General features: G+C 40.9%; 1 protein-coding gene across 1 annotated transcript in view; it reads right to left on the bottom strand.

The window, feature by feature from the left end:
* The window catches only part of LOC126336038 (voltage-dependent T-type calcium channel subunit alpha-1G-like), a 741,513-nt gene that overhangs the window by 13,165 nt on the left and 705,139 nt on the right, over positions 1 to 23,209 (bottom strand). Inside the window, exon 37 of the mRNA XM_049999518.1 lies at positions 8,811 to 9,060. Coding sequence (XP_049855475.1) covers positions 8,811 to 9,060 — 250 coding nt within the window. The remainder of the gene's footprint in view (positions 1 to 8,810; positions 9,061 to 23,209) is intronic.

The following is a 23,209-nucleotide window of genomic DNA, read 5'->3' on the forward strand; positions in this document are numbered from 1 at the left end:
GCCGACCCGGTCCTTGCTCCCGTTCTGCGTTTTGTTGCTATGCAATGGCCCTTGTCAAAGTCACGGATCGGGGACCCGTTGGTTCCCGATTATTTGCTCACAAGAAAACTTTTTGTACGACTTGGTGTTTTGCTGTTGCGTTCTGATAATGGTCAGTCCAGGGTCGTGGTACCACGTTCGTTACAGTCCTCTGTCTTACAGCTTCTCCACCAAGGACATTGGGGTATAGTGAGAACGAAACAACTTGCTCGTCAGTACTGTACTTGGTTCAGAATCGATGCCGCGATTACGAATATGTGCTCTTCTTGCATGGTGTGTGCCGAACAACAATCAGCACCACCGCGGAAATTCTTTGCATGGCCAAAAGCCACTTCCCCTTGGCAAGGCTTACACATCGATTTTGCTGGTCCATTCTGGAATGCTCGATGGTTGGTTGTGGTAGATTCATTCAGTAATATTCCTTTTGTTGTCCTGATGTCTTCCACTACGTCATCTGCCACCATCCAAGCGTTATCCGCTATCTTTTGCATTGAAGGTCTTCCACAGACTATTGTTTCCGACAATGGCCCACAATTCATGTCCGCAGAATTTGTCATTCTGCAAGGCCAATGGTATTCAACATCTGACATCCGCACCGTTTTCGCCACAGTCAAACAGTGTCGCTGAACGATTGGTAAGGACTTTCAAGTCACAGATGTTGAAGTTAAGAGTTGCATTCTCGGGAGGACGCTTTATTGCTCCTTTTGTCCTCGTATCGCTCTCAGCCCCGAGATGGTCGCTCGCCGGCTGAGTTGCTCCACGGTCGTCATCATCGAACCTTGATGTCTTTGCTACATCCGCCGCATCAGGTTCCTGTGCCGCGGCAGACACCTGCTTTTGCTCCAGGCGACGTTGTCTACTATCGGCACTATCGAGGTTCACGGCGTTGGCTCGAAGGGCGCATTCTTCGCTGCCTCGGACACGCTATGTATCTGGTTTTGGGGGCCTCTGGTGAGGTGCGTCGGCATCTCAATCAGCTGTGCCTCTGTCGTAGCACGGGATCCGCCGCTCGCTGTCTGCTTTCAAAGACGGTGCCGTCCGGTCAGCGCCCCGTGGACCCGTCTACTGGCTTGCCTCAGTCCCAGGTGTTGCCGACGCTGCCTTCCATTTTACCCCATGGCGACGCGCCGCCGCCGCCGCCTGTTCTCCCGCCGGCGACGCCCGCAGTGGACGAGTCGCTACAACTGCCGGGCGCCTCCCTGGGTCACGCGCTGGCGATCGCTTCCCGTGACCAGTTGTCCTCCAACATGGAACTCTTGCCCGCTCCGGACCATATGTCATCTTCGCCCATCGGGGGCCCCGGCCTGGTGGAGGCCGACCCTTCGGCCCCTCCTGTCTCTCTACGGGCGCATACACCACATGTTGGTGTGCACCCTGGAGCAGGTTTTCAGGCGTTTCCTAGCTCCCCGCGGTCCGAATGGCAGGGTGCGGGTGGCACAGCCTCGCCTGTTGTTAGGCTCCCCACCTTGTCGCATATGTCAACATGTGGTCCTCCCCACGGCGGGCAGAAGCCTTATGCCGATTTGTGGGGGAGGAATGTGGTGTCACCGCCATACGCCACACTTGCTAGGTGGTAGCCTTTAAATCAGCCGTGGTCTGTTAGTATACGTCGGACCTGTGTGTAGCCACTATCAGTGATTGCAGACCGAGCACTGCCACACGGCAGGTCTAGAGATACTTACTAGCACTCGCCCCAGTTGTACAGCCAATTTTCCTAGCGATGGTTCACTGACTTCTACGCTCTCATTTGCCGAGACGATATTTAGCATAGCCTTCAGCTATGTTATTTGCTACGACCTAGCAAGGCGCCATTATCAGTTTCTATTGATATTGTAAATCATGTACCATCAAGAGCGACGTTCGCCATTAATGGATTAAAGTTAAGTATTCCACCAGCTATGCCCGTTTTTCTCAATTCTAATTCCCTTGTCATGTTCCAGACCTCACGCCAGCCTGCGTGAGCTAAAACATGTGCATTTCGGCCTCCTTTAGTAACCCTGTGTTGGCTCTCCTGCCAACCATAACAGTACGAGCTTGAGCATTTTCCTGCAAAATGATGGTCAGGTCCTGCAGAAAGTGTCACCACTTCTGTCTCTATGCTGTTTATTTCTGGAACACAACCTACAACCAGCTTAGAGACAGACGTGATGACACTTTCTGCAGGACCTGACCATCATTTTGCGGGACAATGCTCAAGCACGTACAGTGCAAGCTGCTACTGATTTGTTTGACTGATGGGGCTGCTAAGTGCTATACCACCTACCGCACTCCCCTGACTAAAGCCCTCGTAAGTTCAACTTCATTTCTAAACTTCATGGCATTCGCTTCAGAACTGCTACAAATTCGTTGGGCAATAGACCATGCTGCTCGAACTGTAAACACAACTGGCACTGCTAAGAGTATCAATATCACTGGCAACAGGTTATACACAATGCTGGTGACTACTTTGAAGGTCAGCAAAACTTTGAAACATGTGTCTATTTTGTACGAGCTGTAAATAAATAGTTGTCACTATTAAAGTTCCAACCTTCATATTTGATATTATATTGTCAGTACATCTCTGAAGAACCAAGCTTTGCAAATTTTTAGTAACCTGTTTTAAAAATAATCTTAATAGGCCAAAGGCCCATGGTATGTGTGAACAGCTGTGAAATGTTTATTTTACTTGTGAATAATTTTTTGTAAAATAATGTGAATCTGGCCACTGTTTTGTGTTTGATGAAAATGGTGGCTGACACTGGTGATTATAAAAGAGAAGTGGATGAACTCAAACCACCTTAAGACTGGGAAAAATGGAAAAGATGTGTTGAAGCTGCTCCAAGCATAAGCACCTCAAGATATTGTTAACAGTATGTAAAAGTGCCCTGAATTGGTGGAACATGTGACCACAGTAACATTAGTTGTACATGAACGGTGGTTGAAAGTCAATGTAAAGTGACATGTTTATTAGCATGCGGACTAGGAAAATTTGTTGCTGAGCTGGTGGTGACATGCTTTCCCACAAGTGAAATTTGGGATAAATTACTTGCTTGATTCAAACAAAGGAGTACACAGTAGCAGATCAAATAATATTTCTGTGTTCAACATGATAACAAAGAGAACATTAGTACACATGTTGTGAAGTTGCAGAAAGTTTTTGTGGATTTGAATGATGACTGCAGAAGCATGAGGAAAATGTTTTGTCTGAAAGAATCTTAAATGGTCAAGCTTTATCCATGCTAGGCAAAGAAAGTGGCAATTTAGACCTGTGGGAAATGATTGCTTTCGAAAGTTTAAGTATGACCCATTTGATTGAAAAACTGTGAACGACTGAATTGCATTCAAAGTATAGTTGAGTCAACTGTAGTTGCTGCACACAATGGTCCTACGAAGAAAATTCAGTGATGTAAAAGTGAAGATACTTCAAACTTTAAAAACAATCTTGAATATCCAATATGAAAATTTGTTGTAATAAATGCACCATTGGGCAACAGAGTGTTTGATGAGCAAGGCAGATAGTAACACTTGCATCATCCAATTTCAAAAGAGTGTTGCACTTCTGTTACATGTTTTTGGTGCCTCAGTCAATACCTGTGTTGAAGTATACTCTTAGTGCTGCAACAATGGTGCTACAAATCACATCACTGTAAATAAACAATAACTTGTATAGTATACAAAATTCACTGTTAGAGAGAGAAGTTGAATATTGCCAGAAAAAAATGATGACTTGAAAAATGTACTTTATGTTCTTGAAACAAGTGCTCATTTGTTATCCACAAGAGCAGATGCAAGAAAGGCTATTTGGAAGAGACTTGATAGAAACCTTTTTGGAAGAGACTTGATAGCAAAAGTATCAAAACTGAAGACAAAGTGACTCAGGAAAAGATGATGACTGGTCATGTCAGCCATGGTCTCTCATGAGAGCTTTGGTCACCAACACAAGCAACACACAAAAATCATATTGAAGGAGAATGATTGTAGCCCTTAGGGAGCAGCAAAAGACAGAAAAGGACACTATGTGCACTCAGTGTGTATGCCTGGGGACCTCATTCAACATGCTGGAGAGGATATTCCAACAGTCACTGTAGGAACAGGGTTCAACCAACTGCAAATTGTGGCTCACATTGGAACAAATGATGCCTCTTGTCTGGGCTTCGAGGTTACACTTGGGTCATTTCAGTGACTGGCAGAGATGGTTGAGAAGACCAGCCTTGCATATGGCATTCCAATGAAGCTCACAACTTGCAGCATTGTTGCCGAACTGATCACGACCCTTTGGTTCTGAGTCGAGAGGAAGGAATCAACCAGAGACTTCAAAAATTCTGTGACAAGCTAGGCTGCGACTTCCTGGACTTGCACCATAGGATTGAGAACTGTAGCTTCCCCCTAAATAGGTCAAGGGTGCACTGCACATCAGAGGCCGCTACTCAAGTAGCTGAATGTGTGTGGAGTGTAGGGTTTTTTAGATTAGGTGACGCTCTATCCAATACAGATAACGACAGCTGTAGAAAACCCAGAAGTACCAGTGTAAGATAGAAAGAAACACCTCCCACAGGTCAGAGTATTAAAATCCTAATGGTTAACTATTGATGCATTCACAACAAAGTGACAGAATTTGAAGTGCTCATGAAAAGCAGTGAAATTCACATAATACTAAGTACAGAGAGCTGGTTGAAACCTGAAATTGATAGCAGTTAGATTTTTATGGAAAATTTAAGTGTATATCGAAAGGATAGGCAAATGGGAAACGGAGGTGAGGTATTTGACACAGTAGAAAGGAAACTCAAATTCACCAGGTTAGAAATTGAAGCTGTATGTGAGATTGTATTGGCAAGACTGAGTATCTGGGGAGGGCACAAAACGATAACTGGATCTTTCTATCACCCAGCAGACTCATCTCCTGATGTAACAGAAAACTTTAGAGAAAAACTCAGTTCACTTGTACGTTAGTTCCCTGGTTGTATTGTAATCATCATTGGAGACATTAATCCATGAAACTACTATCCAGTATCGTTAACACTGATTTGTTGTAAAATCTTAGAACATATTCTGAGCTCAAACATAATGAGATATCTCTAACAGTATGACCTCCTCAATGCCAACCAGCATCGATTCTAAAAACAACGATCATGTGAGGCCCAGCTCTCACTTTTCTCACATGACATACTGGAAGCTATGGATCAAGGCAGATTTCTGAAAACATTTGACTCAGTAAGAAACCTATGCTTATTGTCATTATTACGATTGTGTGGGGTATCAAGTGAAATTTGTGAGTCGATTTAGGAGGTTTTGGAAGGGAGAACACAGCATGTTATCTTGGGTGGAGAGTCATTGTCAGATGCAGAAGTAGCTTCAGGTGTGTCCCAGGGAAGTGTGTTGGGACCGCTGCTGTTCATGTTGTATATTCATGACCTTGCAGACAATATTAATAGTAAAATCAGACTTTTTGCATATGATGCAGTTGTCTATAATAAAGTACTATCTGAAAGAAGCGGCATGAATATTCAGTCAGATCTGGATAAGATTTAAAAGTGGTACAAAGATTGGTAACTTACTTTAAATGTTCAGAAATGTAAAACCGTGCATGCCACAAAACAAAAGAATGTAGTATTCAATGACTATAATATCAATGAGTCACTGTTGGAACCATCAACTGATACAAGTACCTGGGTGTCACATTTTGTAGGGATATGAAATGGAATGATCACATAGGCTCTGCCATGTGTAAAGCAGGTGAATAACTTTGGTTTAATGGCAGAATACTCAGGAAGTACAATCTGTCTACAAAGGAGACAGCTTACAAATCACTCATGTGACCAGTTCTAGAATATTGCTCAAGTCTGTGGGACCCATATGCACAAATGACCAGCAATTCCAGCATCTCAGGCCAGAATGGCTGCTGGAGTTGGCGATCATGTGCAGATGAGGTGTGCTTGCTTGTGTGTTTGAATGGTGTGTGTTTCTCATTCGCTGATGAAGGCTTTGGCCAAAAGTTTTGTGTAAGTGTCTTTTATTTGTACCTATCTGCAACTTAAACATATCATCTTTATGGTAAGTAGCAATCTATCTTTTCCTACATTGCCAATATTCCTACCTTGAGTTTCCACTGTTTGACTATGTCCTTTTAAGTGGTCAGCTTGACCCATTTCATCTTTTCAGTTAATATACAAAGTATTGCCAGTTCAACAACTTTCATTTTCGTACAGCCATAGTATTATTAGAGTTACTGAATTTAGTGTAAGAGAATGCTTTTATTTATGTTCAGTATAATATGGAGCTGTTGTAACATAAGGTAGCAGAGTCAACTTTTCAGTACACCTGTAACAACTACCAATAGTCCATCAAGCCTCTATGATGATGAATGCTAACATCTTTGGGCTTTGCTGCTGTGATGTATATTTGTGCTCTTTTGTATACAATTTATTCAGACAATCAAGTTCACATTGTTTCTTATAGCTGGGTTACCTGTCTTACCTCTGACGAACATAGGGATAAAAATCCACACAACAAAAAGAGTTGAAACAAAGAAATTTTGTTTTTATTGTGGATTGAATGTGCTTGTTAGTTAACATGAAATTAACTCACAAAGATACTGGCATAAAGAATGTCACTGGCATACTTTGCTCTTAAAGTTCTGCCATTAGTGTGTAACAGCCAATGTTTTATGATGGCTTACTATTGCTATGTGCACTCACTTCTTCGCTAGAAGATTCTCTTTTGGAGCTTGAAGGCATAAGACTTGGATACAATTTTTAACTTGCAGAAAAGGGCTATAAGAATAATAACTAGAAGTAACTATTAAGAAAAGAAAAGAAACTGGATATCCTTACTGCACCAAGTGAATACACCTATGAATCTACTGTGTATATCAGGAAAAATATAACTAAGTATTTCATCAATGAATCAAGGAGCAAGAACTAGTCTGAACTTACAGATTGGACTTACATTTACCAAGGAAAAACATATAAAAATTCAAAACAGCATTTCCTATGAAGGAATAAAGTTGTATAATAAATTGCACAAGGAGATGGGAAAGATTTCTAAAATACGTCTATTTAAAAAGGCAGGCAAAGCGTTTTTCATAAGTAATCCATACTGCACAATCAAAGATTACTTAGAGGATTCAGAACAGTGGTTAATAACAAAAGGGTATAATTACAACAATTATCACATTACAATAATGTAATGCTTTTACAAGAAAATTATGTGCCAATATCAATAGAATATGATAGTAATATCTTGTCCTTCTCCTGAGCACAACACCTCACTCATTGTGGGGGATGCTGACTCAGTTTTTCAGGTGGACTGAGGAGAGACACAAAGAAGGCCTCTGGGGAATCCTTATAAAGCACACCAGTGTAGTCTATGTGTGTGTACATTTTTCAAGCTATTTATTTTTATTGTATTAAGATGACAAATCCAATATCATTGTAAGATGATCCAGGGATGAGTACATGAATAATAGTGATAATAATAAAAATTATCCAGTCCACAGCAGACAATCACAAAGCCTCTACAGCAGAGTGACATGTTCCTATATGCAACTGTGACATTAGCAAACAGTACCATGTGGTGCAAGCACATCTCACATGAAGAGAATATGATGGCTGAGAAATTTTTGGTGAGCTTGAGAAATTCTCATTCTACAATTGTTTGATATATAACCTACTTATGAAGATTTTCTACGGACTTTCCTAGGTGACACAAATATTATAATTAGAAGAAACTGAAGTAAAAATGGTTGAAAATTGAATTAAAGGGAATTTAGCAGCTCATGGTAAATGTTACATCCCATCAAAGGAAGAACTTTGCAATCAGTTATATGGTAAGTTAAAGAAGTAAACATAGAAGTTGTTTCTTTAATTTTCTATTTACTTTGCAATTTTGTTAACTGATTTTCTCTTTTTTTTTATTTCAGAGAAAAATGTCTGACTTCATTTCAGTGAGACACAAGTCAGTGTTCGAGTATCTTAAAATTGATAACAGCTTTCTTTATGAATGTCCTGCTACATAGTTAAAAATGCTTCATTTCAAAAATCCAGAAAGCAGGTTTCAATGCTGAGGACAGTGAACAATACAGCTGAAAGAGCAGTCAAGTTGATACAAGATTTTCATGGTTTTATCATGGTTCTGGAGGAACAAAAGTTACAAGAACACCGGAAGATTTATTCTGAATGCAGAAAAAAGTTTACTCTGAAAAGAAAATTTCAAGAATATTTTTTTTTTACATTTTAAACAGTAAATAAACATGATCTGAACATATTGGTGTTTTATTTAATAAATAAACATTAACTTATAGAATCCTTCCATATTTACACATTTTTACGACTTGTGTTTGGTATTGAGTCAGCATGTGTTTCATAATTAAATCACAGTAATATTTACAATGTAAGTTATTAAGACCAAACAGAAAAAATAGAGGGTATGCATATTTGATTTCACAAAAAATATCCCTTATGACTTGGGACACCCTAATGCACACATAAAGCAAGATATTTGAAACCCCTCCACTTTCAAAAGAAAGGTAACAGCACATCTTAGCAGCCACTATTTTACAACTCATGTAATTGGCTACACTGGAGGATTGGAAGTTTTTGTTAATAATGTGGCAAGAATCCACAATAGAACTTCACTCTTGCAGTTTGTAGGTACATTACCTTCCTTTAATTTTTTAAGAAATGATTAACTTTTTGTGTGTTAAAACTCTTTGGTGCATACAAAATCTGTTATCAAGCCAGACAGAAGAGGCTACACAAGTTACATTTTTTAAAAAGTTTATGATGAAATCTGACCTGTTTCTGCTGCAGAATCAAGAGATGTGAACATGAAGTCTGCTGGCAGAGAGCGACCTCTAGTGAGAGTGGGGTGGGCTTGCTGCAACTGAATCTCTTGTTGTTGCTGCTGCTGTTGTTGCTGCGACATTGCAAGTTCCATTTCTAGAACGCGCTGTAGTTCCTCTTGCTGCTCTTCCTCCAGGAGTTCTTCTTGTTCTGCTGCAAGTTCTCGTTCTAACTCCACTTCCATGTCCAATTCATCTTCCATCTGAAAATAAAGGTGATTGCAATTTCATTTCAACACTATAATTGTAGGTCATGCCAGTCCTGACTGAAGCTATATAATATATTTATTTTTGCATTCTTCAACAGTTTTTGTCACATGATGTGCAATGCAATTTAACTTGTTTTGGGTGGAATTACCACAGTATTAGAAATCCACAAAAATGATAGAAACCATTTGATAAGTATTTTCTTATGTCTTCTGTTATTTACAAAATACTGATCTCCATTTCTGAACTGACATGATCTTTGTTCTTTCCTGCCTGTGTGGCTTATGTTTCCTTACAATGTGCATCTTCTTTGTGTAAGTCATGTATTGTCTTAGCAAATGAGTAAAGTGTAACTAAAAATATACATATATAAATGTGGATTATCGCTCTCACATGTGGTGACCCAGACAAGACCATGGCAGATGACAAATGCATCATCACACATGTGGATACTACCACATGTGCCACCTCATCAGGTCACCTGTTTGGTACTTCATTTGGTACTGTGGAGGAAGTGACTACATTCCATCAGTGGCAATAAATTTCACACACATGCTCTGCACTTTGCACAATATGCAGCTGATGGACAATTCACTAATGTATACCATGCCTTGTGGAAAATTTGCCACCCCGCTGTACATGACTGAACAACCAGATCTATGATTTCAGGACCTGGACCTTTCTTTTGAAGCCAATAACATAATGGATGACAACCTGCAATTCATCCTGACTTTAAACACTTTGGACTCTCTCACCTTGCTGTTAGTGACTGATGACTGATGTCGTGCATAACACACCTTTGGTGTGCAGATAAGTGCATCTCAAGGAAAATGTGCTTTGCTGGACATGTAATCAGTTGAAATGAAAATCCAACACATTCTGACAAGTGAATTTATCAGGCACAGATCACCTTTTGAATTCTGGCATCATCTTCGACCCACTGTGAGCACTGCCAAAGTGTCTGAAACCACACTTAAACAGTTATAGATTATCCAGTAGCCTTTTGCCATCACTTGTGCTGCAGTTGTAATTAACACCTCAAATTTACGCTTGCAGTTACTCATTGCTGATCAGATACATAGTTTGTTTTTACATGATAATGCAAGTGGTGCCCCACAAACTGGACATAGCATTGTGACCATAGATCCAGAGGCCACTAGAGGGGAGCAGCATTAACTTGCAGAACGAGCTGACTCTCTACAGCATGACACCAGCACTCTCCAATGACACTGCAGACAACTTCCAACAGATACCAGCACTTCTCAACTTACCACACAATATGCACTCACCATGATGTCAGCACACGCTCTAATGTACAAGGCACATTAAATAAGTAATGCAAACACATTTTTTTCTGAAAGCAGGTTGGTATTGTTTATGATTCCAATACACCATATTATTTCCCACTCTGTTGCCTGCAAAATCCTATTTTTCAACATAATAGCCTTTCAATATGACATCCTTATGCCACCTTGCTGGGAGGTCCAGTATGGTACCACTCTACTGGTCATTATCAGAGCAAACATCCATCAATAACTTCCCCATCATCCACGTACTGCTTCCCATGGAGTGCATCCTTCATTGGGCCCAACAGGAAGTCAGAAGCTGTGAGATCTGGCTGTAGGGTGTATGAGGAAGAACAGTCCAATGAAGTTTTGAGACATCCTCTCAGATGTGCAGACTTGCGTGAGGCCTTGCCATTGTCATCTGCATTTTTTGCAGTGATGCACACACAGAAGTCATTTCTTCAGTTTCCTGAGGGTAGCACAATACACTTCAGAGTTGATCATTACACCATGAGGGAGGACATCAAGCAGAACAACCCCTTCAGACCCCAATATTGATTGTGGTCTGTCAATCACCTCAAATGAGTGTCTGCACTTTCCAACATTGCACCAGTGTGCAGCCTGCTGGCACACAGAAGCTGGACAGGTTTAATGACCTCATTGCGATTATTAAGACACCTCACCCAATGATTCATTGTGCTTTTGTTCACTGCCAGGTCTCTGTAGACATTCTTAAAGCACCTACAAATATCTTTAATGCTCTGGCTTTCCACCAAAAGAAACTCAATGACAGTTCTCTGCTTGGAACACACCTCCATTACAGATATTATTTTGAAGGCTATGTTTAGCACCATCACCGATTGGAAATCCATGAAACTATACAGGCTGATGCATGAATATTCCACAATGTCCCAAAATAAATTCCACATTTTTTCAACTGAAATAGCCTGAGAAAAAAGTGTTGTATTACTAACTGAATGTCCCTTGTCAATATCTGCAGTCCTATACTAGGCAAATAAAGGATATTCCATTCCACATGGTATTGCATTGACTAATGATAATCATTCTCAAAAAGGCAGATGCCTTACTAATATTGGACGTGTGATTCTCCCTGCCATTTCAATTCGACAATCCACAGCTCACAAAATTGGTACATCACATCATTTACATGTCCAGAAAATTTGTTTATTCTGAACACATTTAATAGACTCAGAATTGCACATCAGCTAAATCTGAAGCCTGATATTCTACAGTATTCTGGCTAATGGCAGCCAAAGACTCTAGAATTCCTACTTTCAGATGATGTGACCTTTGTGTTTGGGTTTCAAGAAAAATTTCTAGCAGATGTCTCTTGTCATGGATGCGGCTGAGCCTATTCATTGAGCAGACTTTCAGCACCATTTCAACACTCGTGTGTCCATACGAGAGGATCAATTCTGAATGAACAATGAGAGTATTTACAACATACAACATGTTCATATGATGCTCACAACTATAGGTGATAGCCAGCCGGGAAGTGATACTGCCCACTGTTAATAGCAATTATGCATATTGAGCCACTGCTATCAGGACACCTCTGACTAAACTCATAAAGATAAAAGATGACATCATTCCTCTGTCTATTCTGCCTGCCACTAAACAGCTGCATGTACCTCTCATTGCTATGTTTTAAAACAGCTGCCATCGCATTCCTACCTCACCTGGACTGCCGACCACTTTTCTGCCACCCAAGTTAACACCTGGACAATAACAAGAAAAACAGCATTTGACATTCCTATACACTGTGGGCATGGCCCCTTCTTTCAGCACAGCAGACACCTCCAGACTATTGCCCACACTGCACTATGCACCAGTCGACCACTTCACACAATCCCCAGATAAACAGGCACAACCAATGCCTACACTGATTGACACACCTGCCTTGCCGAATGAGCCTCCACCGGATACTTCCCCAGTTTCTTCCATTTTATGGCTGGTCCACATGAAGACTGGCCAGAGCGTACTACTTGAATGTTCATTCATACCAGGAGTTCCACTCTACAGGGGTAGACAGACTGAAAATGTGGAATATCTTCCTTTCTGAACCATCATGATCTCTGTGTCTGTTTTTCTGCCAGTGTGGCTTATGTTTCCACATAAGGTGTATCCTCATTTCATAGCTTGTGTATTATATTAGTCAATTAATAACACGTTTGTAACTAAACATATACTCATATTAATGTGGATTGTCATTCCCACAATCACTTGAAAAGCTTGTGAAGAATTCAAGTAACTCATCACATAAGAACTGCAGGATGACACAGCCCACAACTGTTTCATGAGTATGAGCATGGAAAGCATGGGGTCCCAAGCTATTGAGGTACTTCTTCCTTCCCTGTGATGCAATTTTGCTCTCTGATTAACTCTCTAGGGCGGATTTCCTGCAACAGCCTAGTTCTCTCATTGGACATTGATCAGCTTCTTCCACTTTGTACTCTCATTTCATATCACACATTTTAGTTAAGTAATGTTTGGTCCTCACACTTTTTCAAAATTTTGTACAAATTGTGTGGGCCATTAGGTGGGGATTGCTCACTACTTAGCATGGAAGCCAGACCATTTGGGAGAGATCCTCAGGTACACTTAAAGTGATAGCCCCCTCGACTGCACAGGGATCACTCTGTTGCTGCCCGAACTGCACCTCCTCACGCATATCAAGCAATAAGTATCTCCCATTTGTGGGCACAAGATATTCAGCCACTGGCCATCATATGAAGTGGCCTTTGCTCAGGAGAGCACTTATTTGGAGTAGGTGACATGATGGCAGATATTCAGCTTAAAGACCAAAGTTATCAGCCAGTGGCCACGAGACTCTGGCAGTCTCTTTAGACAGACCGCAATTTAGTGCCAACTGTTACAACCCTAGGGAAGTTCCCTCCTTGGTTCCACTGTGGGAGGAAAGCAAAACCCAGAAACTTGTAGACAGGTACTCCCCACAGTTCCTGATTTGCACCCACAGATGGAACATCCTTTTTCCATATTAAACCAGTGTTTCTTTGTGGAGAATATTGAAAAAGTTTTTGGTGAATCTCTTCCGTTAGTAAATTTGAAATCGTTTGAGGCGTAGTGCCTTACGTCATACCTATTGAGATTGTGACAGTAGTGAACAGACATGCAGTATGAGTCACGCACAGGACAGGTGGAATCAGATGCTTGAGTGTATGTAGTTGCTATGCGATCTGGTGGAGGTCACTAGCTGGCAGACACTGTCTGAGCTGCAGTCAAAATATTGTCATTTTTTATTTGCAGTTCTGTTTTTTTAATGTTCTAATTGTTTATTGATTACTATTATACTTGTGCTTAGTTATGAGAGTAATGAAGGTGTGAATGTGAAATAATGTTTTATATAAAATTTTTATACTATACATTTAAGTAACTGGTCTAGTGAGGAATGTTCATACCATGGAATTTGTTATAAATACACTGCCATTTGAGGAAACTGCAACACAAAGAAGAAAATGCATGAATTCAATTAATTTAATACCACAGATTAGGTACATGACAAGAAACAAATGATTACCTTTTCAAATCTGTACATGCCTTTGAGCCCTACTATTCAGGATGTTGTGTGGTCACTGTGTGCTGCAATTAGAGCTGCTATATGTGGTGGCATTGAATCAATAAGGTTGTGAATATGTTCCTGAGGGATTTTCTTCCCTGCAGTTTGTATCCAAGCCCACAAATCTGTGACACCAGTTACTGGAGGATCGTGACACACCCGGTGTTGACCGACCGTATCCCAGACATGTTCGATGGGTGACATGTCTGGCGAATATGTAGGCCAGGGAAGCAATGATACTTCACTCTTCGACAAAGGCCTGTACATTCCTCACAATATGTGGCTGGGCATTGTCTTGTCGAAATGTGGCCTGTGGAGATGCCTATGTGGCCTGTGGAGATGCCTGAAGCAGGGGAAGTGCCTCAGGCTCCACAACCTCCATTAGGTATCGGTTACTGTTGAAAGCGCCTGCAATATGTATGAGGCAAGATCGATTGTTGTAACCAATGGTGCCCCAAACTGTCACACCTTGTGTTTGTCTGCTATGCCACTCTAGCCCTACAGGTTGCACTCACCACAGTACCGATGGACACGTATGCAGCTATCACTGTAGGACACACTGAAGCGGGACACATTTGAATAGATTACATGTTGCCACTCAACAGCCCAGTGACGGTGTTCAAGAACCCATTGCAGTTGGAGGAGCTTGTGGTTTCTGGATAATGGAAGCCGACGTAATGGCATGCATGCAACCAGTCCAACTGCAGCAGACGGCGAAGAACCGTTGATGCACACAAGTTCCCGCCTGTAGCAGTGCTCCAACTATAAGCCAACACTGGATGATGCTGTAAAGTCCGTAATGGCCATTTGGACAAGATGATGGTCATCCCATGCTGTGGTCATGTCCCATGGTCCACTTCCTGCTCATCACTGTGCACAACCTTCCTCTATCTACTGCTTCCAGGCATCACTGTCATAGTAGCATGTCCTGTGCGAGCCAAAATGTCATGGTATGTCAACACTGTTTCCTGGAGACTGATATTCTCCCCTGTTCAAACTCACTGATATGGCTCCCTTTGACATCAATGCAGAATATTGGCTCTCACTGTATTGTTTCCACATTGTGTGACAGCTCTGCACCGACTACACCAGGCATAGCACCGACCCTATCAGACTGACACAAGAGGGGTGTGCTTAGCCTACGTGTACCCCATCTCACTGCAATGTATCAGGTATTGCTTGCAAACTTATTGCCACTGCCACCAAGTTACGCGCTATTCAGGTGATTCCTTCTCGGTGTTGCACTTTTCACAAAAGGCAGTGTATTTCATCAGTTTATGGCACTGGGGGAATGATATTGTGATATCAGTAAAGTAATTTTGTTATGAGGGAGGTAATTTTATATGTGTGGGTTTTCAAAATTTATTTTTGTTTATTTACTGTTTTGATTCAGTGACATGTTTTGATTGGTTCTGTGCATATGTGTGGGATTGAGTAGGTTCAGTGTTGTTTCTGACTGGCTATGATGTTTCTCTGCCAATCAGAAATTATCATATTCACATGTATTTTGGTAAACAGAAACTTCTTTTGTGTAGAAAGATGAATAGAGTTGGGACTTCGATCTCATAGTGATCAGACCTATTGACAGGTACTCTGATGAAAATTATTAATATTGTGAGATTTCTGTACCCAAATGTTTGAGAATTGTGATAAAGTGTGGAAGAGAGTACAATTTAATACATGGTGTGAAATTCAGAACTTTTGGTGATATTTTAAATAACTAAATTCTGCATGGCTTGTTGCTTACTCACGATCATGAACATTTTGTTATGTGAGACTGATTATAGCAACATTTGAGTGAGCTATTTTAAAAGAAACAATCAATTTGTAAACAATAAACTGGTTATGGTTATGAGTGATGTGTACACGTGGACTTTTCAGGCTTTGTACAGCTTAGAGTAAGGCTTGGTAATAACTGGTGTATGCAAGCTTACCATAACAGAGTGAAATTTTATGTACATGAATACTTTCATTTAACTATTATTAACCTTCCACCAACAAAACAATTTTTAGTGTATGACTTGTGGTTACTAGGTATACAACTGCTTTTTCTGTAGCTTTCTCAAGATAAGAACTGCATTTCAGTAGCTTCAAGGAAGTGTGCATGTGAAAGGAGTGGAACTTCATATGCTGCATGTTCCCTCAGTCCAAGGTGTTACTCCCTTGTAAACATGATGGTGATTTACCTGTTACCATCACACTGAATAAGAATCTCAACATGGTACAGGGATTAATTTTCCATGTAAGATAATGCTGCAAGAAGGCAAAGAACTATGCAAACATTTGGAGAGGGAAGGGATACATTGTGTATATCATGGCCATCCAGAGAACAAGTAAACACCAGTGTAGTTATCCTCTTTGTTAAGGGGTCTACTTCCAGAAAATTTTAAAATCAAGTGTTACCACTGTGATGTCAAGCTGTATTTCCTGCCCCAAATGTGGCATTTTAAATGTCAAAGTTTCACACATATGTGTTCTCAGAGTACATACAGCATGGATTGGGGAGGCAGTGATGTCCACTTCATGAAAAATCACCATGTGCACTATCATCTGTCTGTCTCAATTGCAGGGATCACTATCCAACCCAATCCCCAAAGCATCCTAACCTACTCACAAAATGCTAAATCCAGGAACTGAGAGTCACAGACCATCTCTCATATTTTAAATCTCAGAAAAATATGATCACTTGTATCTAGGTTCACTGATATTGACCTTTTCAACTGCTGTGGCCAGGTTGTCAGCAGTATCTTAGGCACCTACTCCCTCCACATAAACATCCAGTAGCCACAGAAATAAACTTGACGCTAGGGGCAATAGTGCTTCCCGTCCCATAGTTTGAATGGAACCACTTCAGGCACTTGCCTGGAGAGGCAGCATCCTCCTCCAGCATGTACCTGTGACATGGCTCACTCACATGAACCCTTTTTCTTGAAATCTAGAGATCAGAGGCCTGACACCAGCCAGTGACTGAAGGAGCCATAGACTGGGAATCTCATCGCTGCCTGCTCTTTTTCCATTCCTACACCCACAGCAGATAAGCCCTCAAAAGAACCTCAACTGCTAAACGTCATGAAAGAGAAGAAGAAGTCTTGGGAAAAGGCTGTTTAGTGACCCCTGAGGTGAGAGGTTCCCCCATGCCTGTGGATTTCACATCAGTGTTCATTGAGATTGTTCCACTGCATACAGCGGCAGACAGTATGCTGAGGCATAAACTGTCCCCCTGGTGCCTTAATGCCTAACAATGAAACCATGAGTCTGCTGATCCAGTGGAACTGCAATGGATCTTACTGTTACCTCCTGGAATTAAATAATTTCCTCTTGTTCTGTGATCTGTGTTGTTCACCAAGAACACTGATGACCATTCCCCAACTCTTCAAGTTACCATGAATATTGTTGGAACCATACTGGTCCTGAGAGAGCATCTAGAGGGGTTTGTATCATTGACATAGATGTCATCAGTGAGTGGATTCCGTGAGGCCTCCCCCTCCCCGTGCACCATGTTGGAAGCAATAGCATTGCGAGTGTTAAAGACCCAAGAGTTCATCATTTGCAACATTTCTTTACTTCCAGCCAGGGCACTGCCTGTTCTGAGATGGCCACCTTAATCCAACCATTTTCTCCCCTCCCCCTCCTCCTTTCTTCCACCTGAGTATTTGAATGCACACTACTCCCTGTGGGGAAGTACCACTTAATCTGGTAGGGGCCTTCTGATTAACCAACTTCTTTCTGGCCTCAATTTGTGTCTCCTAAATTATGGTACTCCCATCTGCTTCAGTAATTCCTGTGGCACCTTCTCAGCTACTGACATTTTGATGTTTTTCCTAAATCTCGTGACTTCACTGCATTGATTGCTACACAATGATCTGCATGACAGTGACCACTTTCTGGTGATCCTGTCAATTGCCTGTCATCACCTGACAGATGAATTACTATGTTGCACTCTTCAAAAAGCCAATAGGCAGTCAGTTGTGTACTCTGTCGTCACCTTCGCCCTCTCTCTGTTAGATTGCATCCATAAGGTTGTGGGAGACATCTCCAATGTGATGAACCACACTGCTGAAACTGCTGTTGCCTTTCTGCAGTCCCCCTCCACCACCAGATAGTACCATGGTGGACCAAAGACATTGAAACAGCTATTCAGAATCATTGGAAGACAATGTAGTGTCTCAAGTGATATTCTTCACAGACCACCATTCTCACTTATAAGTGGCTTCACACTAAGTCTAGCTATCTAAGTAAACACTTCCTTCAGGGCATATACGTATCAGTTCTTGTGGAACGCCTTGTGACTGCATTTGTGACAGCATTAGTGTCCTCTTTCTATCTGGCTATCTACAGAACACTCAAAGGCAAATTGACAACATCCCCCTATCCTTCGTCCCCACCATCCAGAATTATATAATGAATATTTCGCTGACAGGGAACTGCTTTGCCACATGATGTTGCCCCAGATGCTGATTGGTATTCGCAATCAGATAATCCAATATCTGAATGTTACTCAAGGACTCCACCAATTTAGAATAGTCTACCATATTTGGGTACAGTATTTTTTCCCTTCACAGTGGGGAGATAGTGTCAATGTCGTGATGCTTAAGCCAGGCAAAAAATCCAACATCCACTGACTGACTGACAGCCATCAACCGATTAGCCTCATCAACACAAACTGCTTGAAAGGATGGTAGGCACCTGATTATACTGCATACTCGAACTACAGGGCATTTTGTTGCCCTATCAGTAGGTTTGTAGGAAGAACTATCCACAACCAATCATCTGATTATGTTGGAAAGAGCAATCTAACAGGCTTTTTCTAAGTGCTCACACCATAAAGTAGTCTTTTTTAACCTACACAATGCATATGACACAGCTTGGAGTCACTACATTTTACTTTCCCTCCATGACTGGGGCTTTTGAGGCTCTCTATTAATTTTTATTCATCAACTTTTATTCCAGTGGTTGTTTGGGTTAGAGTTGGTACAACACTCAGCTCCCTGTGGAGCCAAACAAACGGCATCCCCACAGGATTCCACGCTGAGTGTTGCATTCTTCCTCATCGCCATCGATTGGCTAGTAACCTCCATTGGCCCACAGGTATACCTCATCTTATATGTTGACAACTTCTGCATTTGGTAAAGCTCCCAGTCTGCAGCCTTGGTTGAAAACCAACCCCCAAGGGATCGTCTGAAGGGCATCCACTTGCATCCTTTCTCATATTTTCTAACTCTCCTACAAAAACATGAGCCATGCTCATTTGATGTTGTACCACTGTACATTCTGACTCAGAACTCCACTTGGAGAACCATCACTTGGACATTTCTGCACAGTCCCCATTTTAAGGACTCCCCTTTGAAAAAGCTTGCATGGGCATCCCATAACATGAATTATAGACTAGTTTCATGCAATACCTTAAAACTCTCTGCTTTCTTGCCCTTTCCTTCGTGGAGTGTGGAATGAGGACTGAGGCAGCTGGTTTCCCACTTTTATGTGCTTTGACAGGAGCATTTTTCAGCTGCTTCCCTTCTTTCTCCTTTTACAGCAAGGTGCGCTGCTTATATTAAACTAATTCAGTCGATAAGTAAAGTTTTAATGGTTTATTTATACAATTTGACACATGTACATACTTTTGCACATATAAGTATACATAATATAAGGTTAACACAAAACTGTTTCCCATACAACGCAAGTTCACTTTACACTACTTTACATAAAAATGCACGTTTTTAGGCTACAAATTCAGTACACAAAAAATCCCATATCTGATTTGCAACTACAAAGAATTTTGAATGACAAAATAACTTTTGTAAGGTGCTTACACTGTCTGGTGGCACAATCAATAACTTCCAGGTCAAGACAGCCTGTATTGGCATGAAGTGCCCATTAAACAGAGATAGTGCATCAACAAGTTTTATTGGTGAAAAAATGGCAACTAAAACATAGTTTTGTGACCTCAGAACTCTTGCAATGACACCAGTGCCCTCGCCATTATGGCTGTTAAAACTACAATTACATCTCAGGCTGGATATTATGAATATATTTTATGTGCATAAGTACAGTAACTCTGAACCTCTGGATATCAGTAATGTATAATTATATCAAAAAAGTTTCCAGGTTTCCCGAGAACATCATCTTAAGAACATGTAATAAGAATTTTGATGATTTGCCATGAATAGAAATTACAGAAGTGGCCACTCCCACACTTGGTACTTTTAGTACCTAAACATCATGGTTCTTCAGGGTTTTCTCAGGAACTGCACATGAACTAATAGGGCTTTTATAAGTCATCTGTGGCTCACCCTAGATCACACTTAATACAACAGGACCCACCAATTTGCTCAATGTGCCTGGGCTGGAGGAAGTGTGTGTAGTGTTTAAATTTCAACCCTGTATTGTAGGATACCTATAGTATGACAATTCTTCTGATAGGTATATAAATGGTAACAAGGCCACAGTCTATCCAGAACACTTGAACCCCTATCTCTGCAATGAATAGAACCCAAGATATAACTTTCTTAAAGGTCACATTTTCATGTACGCCTTTTTGAAACATACTGGTACTGTGCGCTGTCATGCAAGGATCAATTTCCTGCACCTGTTGAACATACTTGGAATGAAATAATGCATAGGTAGAATTTTGACATAATTCATACTAGTGATCTATGGAACATGTATAGAATAACTTTGCCTTGGGAAGAATAGACATAACTACTGTCTTTACTATATTAGAGCTTAGCAGAAAAGCTACTCGTAACATTGAATGGTGTAATTAGTAACAAAAAGAAATGCTAGACACTGTCTATATTGCTTACATCTCTGGCACAAACTGCAGCCAGTTTCTGGGGACTTTAGGATATATCTTTCAGAATTCAAGAATTGTAGAATAAATTTGAACTCTAATACCGTCATTCAGTGTATCATGTTTACAAAGGATGAGTTCAGCTTCATATGTATATACTTCATGAAGACCACTCTCACTTTTGTGGAGAAATTCATTGTTCCCATGTAATATCAGTATAAAAGAAGTGTCAAACAGAAATGATAGAACACAACTATACCACACAGAATTTTCCTACACTTCTACATTGATATTTGTATCAGCATCTCTACTCAGCAATTCCTGTTAAGTGTGTGTCAGGTCTACATTTTATCTCACCACATGTTCTACTCAGGGATAAAGCATGGGAACAGTGATTCCTAATTTGCCTCTGTGTCAGCTGTTGTCAGTCTGATTTTACTGTTCCAATTTCACCAGATAAGAGTCCAAAGAACACTAACATTCCAATTTGCAAACTAGCTCTGGGGGGTTACCGAAATAATTTTTGAAAGCTTTTATATGTCCTTCAGGTTTCTGCCTTTCTGTTTTGCACCTTGTCTGTTATGCTCTCAAATGAGTCAATGAAGCAACTGGCAATTTTTGTTGTCCATCTTTGTATGTGCTTGATGTTGCCTGTGAGTCCATCCTTCAGAACTATTTCAGTATAGGCCATTATATTGTTTTCTGTAAGCAGTCTGTTTTATAATGTACTGCAGTTTCCCAGAGGCACCCAGAAGGAGAGGAGGAAATGAAATTAAACATCAGGGTTGAGGGATATTTAATGTTGTCTCAGTGACTACAAAAATGAGTCAAATTTACAAAATTTGACACTGTGAGCCCACTCATCAGTGTGACACTGCACTCCCTCTGGCCTGGATGCATGCCTTGATTCAGTTGGGAAAATATTGAAACTGATCTTTGGTATGGTGGGTACTGGCACTGGTATAGAGTTGACCTCCTAGCTGGTCCCATGCATCTTTTATCAGGGACAGATTTGGGATCTTGCTCACCATGGAAGTTCCTCAACATCCCTCAGATAGTTCACAGAGACATATTTCCCTTGTGGATGAGTATTATCCTACTGAAAAATGGCACCAGAATACTGTTACATGAGAGGTAACACATGAGGATGCAGGATGTTCATGCATACAGTTGTGCCGTCAGAATTCCCACAATCACTACCAGTCATGACATGATGTCCTACCCAATGGATTTTCAGACCTTGATGCAAGGACTAACATCAATGTGCCTCTACATAGCTTTGGAAGAATGGAACCTCTCCCCAGGTCACTGCCATACTCGCCGATGGTGGTCATCCACACAGTGAAGAACTATAATTCATCACTGAAACAACATGACGTCACTCATCAGCAGTCTATGCTTCATGGTCAGGTACTCTGACTCAAAATACAGCTGTTTGTGTTGTGCTGTTAATGGCAGCCTATGCATGGGAGGGTAATTCTGGAATCTGTCTGCTGTTAGCCACCAACCAATGGTGCAGGATGACACAAAATGAAGAAGGGAGTACATTACTTGTTCTCAGATGGCAGGCACTGATGTGAAGGGTTTACAGTGGACTTAGTGCACACTATGGTGATCCTCCCTTGTGGTGAACAGAAATGGTCATTTAGAACCTTGATGGCGAGTATGCCAGCCCTCATGTTCCCATCTGGTCATATCTGTATGCCCCTCCAATCAAATATTGCATTGTTTGACCATCTGGCCAAAGGGAGACGCACAATGACACCCCTATGAAACTCTATCAGGTGCTCATAACACTGTCTCACAAGAGTATGTCTCATCTCTCTGTCCTTCACAGTGCTCACTCAACATCTAACACTATCCACTCACCTATTATATACCCCACTAGCCTCGTAGCACCATCAAACATGAATAATGCTAACACATATTGGAGGCTGTTCTAGTTGCCACAGAACTGCAGCTCTAATCATTTATATACCTGCTGATGGTGTACATGTGTGCAAACTTACATTGACATACAGCCATATCTTCTGGTTGCATCACATTTATTGTCAGGCAGTTGATACAAATCAGTTTTGGAAGTATATTGCACTGATCAGTATCACAACTCTAAGTTCATTTAGGGCAAGTAATTACTCAGATTTCAATTAATGAGAAAATTAAAATATCAAAAAAAAAAAAAAAATGTTAGAAGCAGTAATTTCTACCTTTTGAAGAATATAAATTGCTATGAAACATCAAAATCTAATTTACAGAATTCGGTCAATTGGCAGGAATGTAAGAGATTATCATTTAATGAATTGTGTTATAGACTGATAATCATTTTCCTCCGTTTGCCAATTTGAAATAGCATATGATCTTATATTGTCAATCTGAAAAACAAATCTATGTGAAGCAAGTCTTTAATTTTTAAAGTAATTCAAATAATCTGCAAAATAATGCAGCCTTAAAGATGTCAAAAAATTATCAAA

The sequence above is a fragment of the Schistocerca gregaria genome, chromosome 2 (genome assembly GCF_023897955.1).
Source record: "Schistocerca gregaria isolate iqSchGreg1 chromosome 2, iqSchGreg1.2, whole genome shotgun sequence".
Lineage (NCBI taxonomy): Eukaryota > Metazoa > Arthropoda > Insecta > Orthoptera > Acrididae > Schistocerca > Schistocerca gregaria.